Consider the following 10751-nt stretch of genomic DNA (forward strand, 5'->3'; position numbering starts at 1 on the left):
CATTCCTCCTCGCTACTCCCAGTTTAAAGATGTCTTCTGCCCGCAGCGCGCAGCACACCTCCCCCCACACCGACCAGGGGACTGCTGCATTGACCTGCTGCCCGGTGAGCCTGTGCCTCGTGGGAGAATCTACCCCCTCGCTTTGCCTGAGCTGAAGGCCATGGAGGAGTACGTGACTGAGGCTCTTCAGTAGGGCTACATTCGTCACTCCACCTCCGGTACCTTATATATATACAGTACCAGTCAAAAGTTTGGACACACCTTACTGTATATTAAGTTAGTACTACATTAAGGGTTCAGGCTTTTTGCTGTCATATATATATATATATATATATATATATATATATATATATATATATATATATAAAGTAGAGGCGCCTCTGTCTATTTATCTATTATTAAATAAAAAACATGAATGATGTAAAGACGCTGTTTCTGTTTCCTCCTTCGGAGGCTCTTGCAGGAGAAGCTGAGGATTGTGGGAGTTGTGGTTCTTCAGGATGATTGTCTCCGTGCTGCTCTGCTGCTGCTCCTTCAGTCTGCTGCGTCTCTCTTCTTCTCTGGTTCATGGAAATGTCGCCGACACCTCCTTCCTGTCTGACATGGGTCAGTAACACCGTCCAATCAGAGAGCTTTGCTTTACTGCAGATTCAGATCCAGAGTCACAGCTAAATAATACCAAAGTGTAGAAATACTCTGTTACAAGTACAAAAGTATTAGCATCAAAATAAACCTAAAGTACCAAAACTAAAAGTACTCATTCTGCAGAATAATATATATTACATCACTGGATTATAATTAGAGATCCATTAATGTGTTCAATACTTTATTGTTGCAGCTGGTAAAGGAGAAACTAACTTTAATGACTTTTCATACTGCCAGGTATCATAATCAATAATAGTACATCATCATTTATTGGTTGATTTATATCTTTTATTAATAATACTAATGTTGTAAAAATAAATGTAGAGGAGTAAAAGTACAATATTTGTTTCCAAATTATAGTACAGTAGAAGTATAAAGTAGCATAAAATGTGTTGGAAGGTAATTAATGGATATGCTAAACAGTAAAGGTTTGAGCATACCTCCCTGTTTTACACCACGACTGCATGGGGCGAGGCTGGACATTTAGAAAGTGAACAAACTGATGGGGTGGCTGTGGCTAAGGAGGTAGCATCGTCATCCAGTGGTCGGAGGGTCAGCATGTCGCGGTGTCCTTGGGCAAGATACTGAACCCCAAATTGCTCCCAATGGCCAACGGTGTGTGAATGATTACCTTGTATGGTAGCCTCTGTATGAATGTGTGTCAATGGGTGAATGCTGACATGTGTTACATTACATTACAGGTAATTTAGCAGACGCTCTTATCCAGAGCGACTTACAGTGAACTAACTACACAGCACAGCATGTGCACGTTGAGAGGACTTATTGTGAGTCATGTGATCACTTGTTTACATCAGATGGAGAGATGAAAGGTGACGACAAGTAAAACAGCAGCTGTGTTTTCTGTGTCCTGCAGAGAGAAGCCACGCCACCAACCGCGCGCTCAACCCCGGGTTCGACCCCGCCCTCCTGTCTGTCGACTCGGTGGAGGATCACTTCCTGATGGATGCAGGCTACTACAACGAGGTGGGGGGGGCTTATTTACAGAAACATAAACCTTTCTTCTTCCAGTTAATGAGTCATAAGTCGGTTTCCTCTTTCCAGGACTCGTCAGCAGCCATGCAGCTGCAAGGGCGGGCCATGCGTTCGTCTCGTCGCTGCATCGCCCACCAGCAGTCGTGTCTAGGTTACCCACTGCCCTGTTGCGACCCCTGTGACACCTGCTACTGCCGCTTCTTCAACGCCATCTGCTACTGCCGCCGGGTCGGCCACGCCTGCCCACCCAGACACCCCTGACGCCGTGCAGATGAAAACATTGTTGATGCTCTTTCTGTTACTCATTGGAGAACATATGCTCTTTGTGTAATAAACAACTGCTGAGGAAAGTATATTTTAAGATTGTTTTTTGTCAGCAATCCCAAAAACAACATGTTAAAATGCATAATATTAATTTAGAAACACAGAAAAATTAGTTAATATGTTTTAGAGGTGTTGGTGGGTATGTTTTAAACTTATCAGGTAAGAGGTTTCCCCCTGCTTCCAGTCTTTATGCTAATCTAGGCTAACATATTCAGTATTTCTCTACATCTGTCTGAGCCAACATGAACAGATGACAGCAGGTGTGTTTCAGAGTTTCTGAGTTTTATTGATGATCAGGTTTCTGACATGCTCAGTTGGCAGCGATGGTCTGATCCATCCAGGCGCGGAGCTCGGTGACGCGGGCGTACACGCCGGGAATTGTGGGAGTGCAGCTTCCACTGCCCCAGGACACGATACCCACCAGAGTCCAGGCTCCGGCCTTCTCACAGACCAGAGGACCGCCAGAGTCGCCCTGAACAAACAAACAAACAGGTAAACAATACGCTGTAAACAACAGCAGCTCGGCATCAACACACCTCCGCCTGTGTGACGACTGCACCACCCACCATGCAGGAGGAGGCTCCGGAGGCTCCGGCGCAGATCATCAGGTTGCTGATCTTGTTTCCCCAGAAACGACGGCACTGCTCATTGGTCAGCAGGGGGAGGGCGGCCTGCTGCAGCAGGGCGGGGGTGTCAGGAGCTGCAACACACAAACACTTCAGAAACATTCACATGTTGGCTGAGCTGGTCTGCGTGCTAAATGCTACATGCTACGTGCTACATGCTGCCCCCAGTGTTTAAAGTACGTCAAAAAACCAGCTTGTCTCTTGTTTCCACAAAATGAGTTCTGATGATTCATGACAAAGTGACACATTTTTATTTACCAAGCTAGTTTTTAGTTTGTGGTGTCCCCGAACCTCTCCGCATTGTGCTGATTGCTTTACTCACTTCTGTGACCCTGGAAAATTGTACTGACGCACTTTGATGACTATAAAACCTTTTAGCATCATCTAACCCCGCCCCTGCTCTGCTCTGATTGGCCGCTCCCTCACCGTTGTGGCGGGTCAGGCCCCAGCCGCTGGTCACACACTTCATGCCTCCAGGGGAAGTCGTCCCCGGTCTCGGCCACACACACGGGGGACACACGCATGTTCATCTGGGCGGGGCTGGCCAGCTTGATGAGCAGGATGTCGTTGTTGATGGTGAATCCGTTGTAGCGGGGGTGCTTGAACACCTGACAGGAAGTGACATGTTAGGAGCGGCGAACATGCAGGAAGACGACGCGATGAGACCAGAAGATGAGGTTTTATTACTCACCTTGCCGACTTTCATGACCTGGATGTCTTCAGCGTTAGAGGAGCGGTCGTGCTCTCCGAGGATCACACGGTGGGACGTCCTGCAGGGAGGAGGATGGAGACATGAGGCGGACATACTTCATGCGTCCATCTTAACACACATTTTATTAACAACACACACAGAAGTCGGACATGATGATAAAAATACTCAAAGCTCCAATAATCAAATAAATATGAATAAATACATAATTGTGCATCTTTAGCATCTGTGTTGCTACGACTTGATTCAGAGAGTTTTATTCTGTAAACCATGACACCAATAATTGTGGTGTGTCAATGTGGAGGTAAAGTTTCCTCTCTAAACAACGCTGCTAACCCTTTCTACACACGCCTTCACAGTTAGCTCTGAGTCAATAATCGTCCCAACATATCTTTTAGTTTGCACAAATCCCCCGTCTCACATATTTGGTTTTAGAGATGTTTAAGTGAAGAATGGACTGGCGCCTGGTGTCATCTGCTACTTTATGAGGGTCCTACTGTCCCACCTGACCCGACACTTATTGTGTGGAGGATAAATAATAAGCACATCCTTGTGGGGAGTCGGCAGAGGAGCAAACTCTCTCTTTGTGTCCTATAAGAGTCCAGCCACCAACAGCATTACTGAGGTCAAATTGTATCTAAAGCTGCTGGTAAAAAAATGGGGTCAAATTGTGTTGAAGAGAAAAATCTTCAATTAGAAGACACATTTCCCCCTTTAACATGTAAGTTAAGCACAAAGTGAGGATTTCTCCCTCTGTGTCCAATAATAAACTCTGACCTGACGTTGCAGTGAGCGGCCGTCACCACCCAGTTCTCATTGACCAGAGAGCCGCCGCAGAAGTGGAAGCCGGTGTAATCCTGAAACAACAACAGATAGTTTATACATTATCAATAGTTAATAATTGATTTCTGGTCCATCTTTCTACTTAACCATGAAAATGATTTTTTATATATGAAAAATGTTAATGCCTGCAACAATAAAATGTTAATAAATCGGTCAGTATGTAATTGTTATCAGCTGATACAATATATCATTTATAAACTAATTTTCATAATACTCTAACTACTGATAAATTAATTAAGCATTGCTAATAATTAGTAAACATAATTAAATATCATTGTCATCATCAAGTGTTTGTTAGCGTTACAATAACTTAAGCTTAATTAATCAGTTTAGCTTTTATTAATGATGGTTATTATAAAGTATTAGCACAATGCTGACGCATGCTCAAAGGGGATGAAATGCACCAAGAGTTATATTATTTATATTTGGAATAACAACACAACCCAACTAAATATAACATAGGTGTGTGTGTGTGTGTGTGTGTGTGTGTGTGTGTGTGTGTGTGTGTGTGTGTGTGTATGTGTGTACCTGCAGGGACACCTGCCAGGGCCAGGAGTGAGGCAGCGCCTCCTCTCCGTTCACGATACGAGAGTAACCAGTGATGACGGGGGAGATGGCGGGAGAGCCGCAGCCTGGTCACATCATCATCATGACATCATCATCAACAACAACAACAACTTTTAGGAAGAGCGTCTGTCACAAAACAATCTAAAGTCCACTGACAACAACCAGAAAATATCTTGTGAGACCTTTGAGCTTCTACATTTTACACAAACATCACAGACAGCACGAGAACTTATTGGAGAAAACTGCGTAAATAAGAGTAAAACTTTAGTTTAAATACCAAAACTGAAATGTTCTTCATGTTTTATCCTTCAGTAAGTTTCCTTTATATTATTTTGTGGACTATTTCTATTTAACATTTTCTTTACTTCTCATTCAGTTCACAAAAAGCTACAAATATGATTTTTCTTTATATCCTGAGTCCTTATCCATACTAACCCCCTTTCTTTACCCAGCATGCATCACAGCGTTCGTCTTACCGTAGGCGGCGCCGGCGAAGGCGAGACAGGAGAGGATCCACAGGAAGGCCATGGCTCGATGATGTTGGTCTGTGAGAGCGAGCAGCTTTTATAGGACAGCAGGGGACATCTTATCAGAGCCGCTGGGAATCTGTCCAGCTGCAGCTGACGGACACTTTCCACCTGCGGAGGGCGAAACATGGAGAGTCTGAGGGGATTGGGCGAAAACTTTACCTGATACATGTCACCATGAAACTTCCCCAGTTCATTACTGACATTAAGACAATTATTCTTTGTGTTACAAGCTTTCTTAAATATGTAAATGAGTAATTCTGTTATTAAATTAGTGCTGATTTGCAACATGTCCAGATATAAAGTGAAGTTTGGTGAAGCAGGTTCAAAGTGTTTCTTCACACTGTTCATGTTGTTCACATATCAGAGTCAAAGGTTTATACAGAGGGGATTCTGGATCTTTGTATCACTCCATAAAGCACTAAATCCTGTCAACACACAGAACTCTGTGCATCTCCTGCATGTAGTTAGTGTAGCATGTATAACATGAGCTGTGAGTGACATGTGAACAAAGCCCTCTGCACAAAGCTTCAGAATATAGAGAGGAATGAAAGTGGAAAGTTTGGTGTATGTAAGTGCTACTGAAGTGAAGATTTCTGGTGAAGAGTGTTAGAGAAAAGCTCCTTTTAAAGATATGTATTGTAACATTCATACATGTTGTACACACTACAGGTGAACAGGGTCATACATGTTGTACACACTACAGGTGAACAGAGTCATACATGTTGTACACACTACAGGTGAACAGGGTCAAACATGTAACTAACAGATATCAGCATGAAACTTCCTCACTTCATTACTCACATCAACACAAGTTTATATTACAAGTGTTCATGTTTAAATATGTAAATGAGGCATTATGTAATGTAACTGTTGGAGAGTTTGAATCTACACACACAAAGTTAGTAACATAAACTTTGAATTTGGACTTTAGAGGTTTTTTTTTACTCTACTATGAAAGAAGACATGTTATGGAAGAGTCTCACATTAACACGTCAAACTCTTAGGATTTAAGACTAACTCTACACTATTTTCAACGAATATTCAATTATGACGACAAAAACCACAAACTTGATAAAAAGCATGAAGTTTGTGGTTTGCATATTTCACTGAGTGGAAACACATTCATTTATGGATTGATTATATTTATGGATTATCAGATTAAGAAACCAGAATACCCAAAGGATAACATGTTAAAGTGGAAACACTTATTTCCAACATGGTACCAAGATGTTAGAAGACAAAGAAAAAAACAACAAAGTGTCACAACCAAATCTAAAAGCCCGTCACCATATCTTAATAACACAAAATGACATTACAGTTCTGTCATGACTCTGGATTTGTGTTCTTGTTATATTTTGTAGAGTTCACCTCCCTTGTGTCATGTAATTTACTTCCTGTCTTTGTGTGGTTTCCCGCCATCGTCAGCGTCTGCCCCGCCCCTGATTGTTTCCACCTGTTCCTACTCACCTCTTGTATAAATTGTCCTGTCTCCCCTTGTCTTGTGCCAGGTCGTCTTGTCATATCTTTGTCATAGCATGTGTAAGTTCCAGTGAGTGCTTTGAGTTAAGATTTTGTTTTATTGAAGTAAAGTATTGTTTATTGTCTGAAGTCGTGCAATTGAGTCTTCCTTCCTGTGTCCGAGTCGTAACAAGTTCATTTAGCTGACGCTTTTGTCCAAAGCGACAATAAGTGCAAACGATCATGAGGATACAACTCCAAATAAGCAAGAATCCTGCAGGTACATCAGCTTCAAATAGGTGAAATGATTTAAGGGCAGAACAATAACTTAAAATAAGCCAAATAAAAGCGCAACATGCAGAAACAATAGAAAGAAAACTCAACCATTAGCTAAATATATCTCACAAGAAAAACCAGACCGCTAAAATAACAATGTTTTATGTTTCAGTATAAATCTGTGACTTAGTTCCGCAGAGAAGCCCTGACCTGACTTCCTCACATATTTAAAGACTCAGCAGCAGTGTAAAAGACTTCTACATTATTCACTCGAAGCACTTTACAGAAGAGTTTCCCCTCCTTCCTTGATGGGGCCCTGCCAGGTACTTGGTGTAGTGAACGCGACCGACTTGTAACGCCCCATGGCTCCACGTGTGGAAACCAGCTGCAATGTTTTATCTGTCAACCAGATAGAGCTGTGATTATAGAAGCTTCCCCACACAGAGAATACTTTAATGATTATTATCATATCATGAATATGTGATCTGAGTATAACTTCTATTTCAGGGGTGGCCAACCCGCGGCTCTTTGCCCAGTTTCATGTGGCTCTTCGGTTCATATCGAATTTTATTTGTGTGTACGTGTGTGTATGTGTGGTGTCAGTATGAGAGCATGACAGCGTGTCAAATTTTCATGTGGCCCAAGAGACAATCACAAAAATGCTTGCGATGCAGTGAACCAATCACCTTCGAGGGGGGGAAAAACTTATCGTTGAGTAAATCTGACCATGTTTTTAGTAGAGTGGGAGAGTTCATATTCATATAACAATGCTGCCTGACCTAGTGCAAAGTGTATTTGCATTTGTTAACAAACTAAAACTGTTTAACTGTCTAAAAGCAAGCCGACAAGCCACCGGTGCCACCCTGAGAAAGCAAACAGCCCGATATGCAACATTGGTTGAAACCCTGCACGAAAACTTTGCGACCCAGTTCCATGATCTACAGCTGAAAAGGTCACAGGTTATGTTCCTCGTCGACCTTTTTAATGCTGAGATGGACTGTTTGAAAGCCCCGCTAGTCACGGACGAGTTGTTGGCCGAGTTGGAGATGATTGAACTTTCTGAGGAAGACCGACTGAAACCTGTTCTGAGGGAAGGGACCCTTGAGTTCTGGAAAACTGTGCCAATGGAAAAATATCCCAATGTCAAACAGGCTGCGCTTAAGCTACTATCAATGTTTGGGTCAACACACGTCTGTGAGTCGGTGTTTTCTATCCTGAAACACGTGAAATCAAAGTATTGATCTGTTCTGACTGACACGTGTGAAAGAATTGCTTCGAGTGAGCGCAATGGAATACAAGCCAGATTTGAGGAGGATTGTTCAAGACAAGGAATGTCAGAAGTCCCACTAATTTAAAGAAGCAACATGCAGAGGAAGATAAAACACACAGTTTGTGTGTGAGAGTGCACAGAATGTTCATTGTTGATAATAACTGGCCTCTGAATACTGGTAGGAGAGGTTTAATTACATTTCTGTCAATATTATGGTGTGACATTTACAATAAATCTGTCTGAGCAGAGCTATGTGTGTTTGTCTGTGTGAGGGTGTGTGTGTCTTTGGGAGGGAGAGTCTTTGAGTGTGTGTGTGTAAAGTTTTAGATTTTCATTTTTGTCTGTGAGAGAGAGGGGAGGAAGAGAGTGAGGGAGCACAGAGAAAGGATGAGAACAAAAGAGAGGAGAGGGGGGGTGCGCATCTGTGACTATGTATGATGTGGCTCTTTGCAGTAACATAGTAACATTTTTGGCTCTTAACCTCTGACTGGTTGGCCACCCCTGTTTTATTATGTTCATGGAATCTCTAACAATACAGACTTACATGAAAATAAAACCAATATGAGAAAGAAATGAATGATATCCATCCATCCATCGTGTACCACTTATCCGGGGTCGGGTCGCGGGTGCAGCAGCTCCAGTAAGGAACCCCAATCTTCCCTTCTCCGGGCCATATCCTCCAGCTCCAACTGGGGGATCCTGAGGCGTTCCCAGGCCAGTGAGGAGATATAATCTCTCCACCGAGTCCTGGGTCTTCCCCGGGGTCTCCTCCCAGCTGGACGTGCCTGGAACACCTTCCTAGGGAGGCGCCCAGGTGGCATCCTTACTAGATGCCCGAACCACCTCAACTGGCTCCTTTCAACGTAAAGGAGCAGCGGCTCTACTCCGAGTCTCTCACGGATGGCTGAGCTTCTCACCCTATCTCTAAGGGAGACTCCACCCGTCTGAGAAAACCCATTTCGGCCGCTTGTACCCGTGATCTCGTTCTTTCGGTCATGACCCAGCCTTCATGGCCATAGGTGAGGGTAGGAACGAAGATCGACCGGTATATTGAGAGCTTTGCCTTCTGGCTCAGCTCTCTTTTCGTCACAACGGTGCGGTAAAGTGACTGTAATACCGCCCCCGCTGCTCCAATTCTCCGGCCATTCTCTCGCTCCATCGTCCCCTCACTCGTGAACAAGACCCCGAAGTACTTGAACTCCTTCACTTGGGGTAAAGGCTCACTCCCTACCCGGAGTAGGCAATCCACCGGTTTCCTGCTGAGAGCCATGGCCTCAGATTTTGAGGTGCTGATCCTCATACCAACCGCTTCACACTCGGCTGCGAACCGATCCAGTGACTGTTGAAGGTTACAGACTGATGATGCCATAAGGACCACATCATCTGCAAAGAGCAGCGATGAGATCCTCCCACAGTATCACCCGGGGGACCCGGTTATACGCCTTCTCCAGATCCACAAAACACATGTAGACCGGATGGGCGTACTCCCAGGCCCTCTCCAAGATCCTTGTGAGAGTGAAGAGTTGGTCCGTTGTTCCACGACCAGGACGAAATCCGTATTGTTCCTCTTCAATCAGAGGTTCGACTACCGGCCGAACCCTCCTTTCAAGTACCTTGGAGTAGACTTTACCAAGGAGGCTGAGAAATGTGATACCCCTGTAGTTGGCACACACTCTCAGGTCCCCCTTTTTAAATAGGGGAACCCCCACCCCGGTCTGCCACCCCCTAGGCATTGTCCCAGACTTCCACGCAATGTTGACGAGGCGTGTCAACCAAGACAGCCCCTCAACACTAAAGGGTTTGGAAAAAGCTGAAGAACTCGGAGCTTGAATGTCGAATCAAAACAGCAATCCTCTAGTTCAATCGATATATTTATTTAACGTGATAAGTCAAACATAGAAAATACTCTCAGCTGAGGACACTTTTCACTTCGCCGTTTCCACAGACTGAACGCTCTAAAAACCCCAGTTAACTGTCTGACGGTTCCGCTTCAAGTGTGCACAAAGGGTTGTAAACATCTCATCTAATACATGGAGTAGGCGTTGACCTTCTCCTCATTGGTCCCAGTTTGGCGCCCACACGCTCCTCCGTCAGCAGTCAGGAAGTGATGGTTTGTTGACCTGTTACTCTTAAAGGGGAAGTGCCCCTATTATGTTTGTAATACATTCAGTGCATAAAATACATAATTGTGCAGAAAATACATAATAGTGCAGAAACATATTCGTAGTGTCGTAATATATTGATTGAGGTAGACAAATACATATGATAGTCTTTCCAGTGTGGATTAATACAAATCAGGATTTATTTACCTGACAATTCCCCCTTTACACACCATTTATGGTGTGTATAATCTCCAGTAAATATAAGGCACCGAGTGGTGTACAAATTCAGCATATGGTATACAAGAATACATTCATATTGCACTTGTTTTTATTCCAGTCATAAAAAGTACCTTTGGTAGAAAACATCAACTGTACTAAAGAACACCTTCAGTATAATAACAAAGAACT

General features: G+C 43.6%; 2 protein-coding genes across 2 annotated transcripts; one reads left to right on the forward strand and one right to left on the reverse strand.

Moving 5' to 3' along the window:
- The first annotated feature begins 457 nt into the window (after window positions 1-457).
- On the forward strand, window positions 458-1991 carry agrp (agouti related neuropeptide). Its single transcript, XM_029427405.1, has 3 exons — window positions 458-606; window positions 1520-1629; window positions 1708-1991. Exons 1-3 carry the CDS (start codon window positions 501-503, stop codon window positions 1897-1899), a joined length of 408 nt encoding a protein of 135 aa, XP_029283265.1. The 5' UTR covers window positions 458-500; the 3' UTR covers window positions 1900-1991.
- A 271-nt stretch (window positions 1992-2262) lies between these two features.
- On the reverse strand, window positions 2263-6670 carry LOC115005530 (chymotrypsin A-like). Its single transcript, XM_029427389.1, is given in 9 exon segments — window positions 2263-2434; window positions 2529-2662; window positions 3015-3067; window positions 3069-3196; window positions 3280-3358; window positions 4075-4154; window positions 4669-4772; window positions 5184-5345; window positions 6629-6670. Coding segments are annotated over 8 exon segments (792 nt in total). The 5' UTR covers window positions 5236-5345; window positions 6629-6670; the 3' UTR covers window positions 2263-2272.
- Window positions 6671-10751: the final 4081 nt, after the last annotated feature.

The sequence above is a fragment of the Cottoperca gobio genome, unplaced genomic scaffold (genome assembly GCF_900634415.1).
Source record: "Cottoperca gobio unplaced genomic scaffold, fCotGob3.1 fCotGob3_316arrow_ctg1, whole genome shotgun sequence".
In the NCBI taxonomy this organism is placed as follows: domain Eukaryota; kingdom Metazoa; phylum Chordata; class Actinopteri; order Perciformes; family Bovichtidae; genus Cottoperca; species Cottoperca gobio.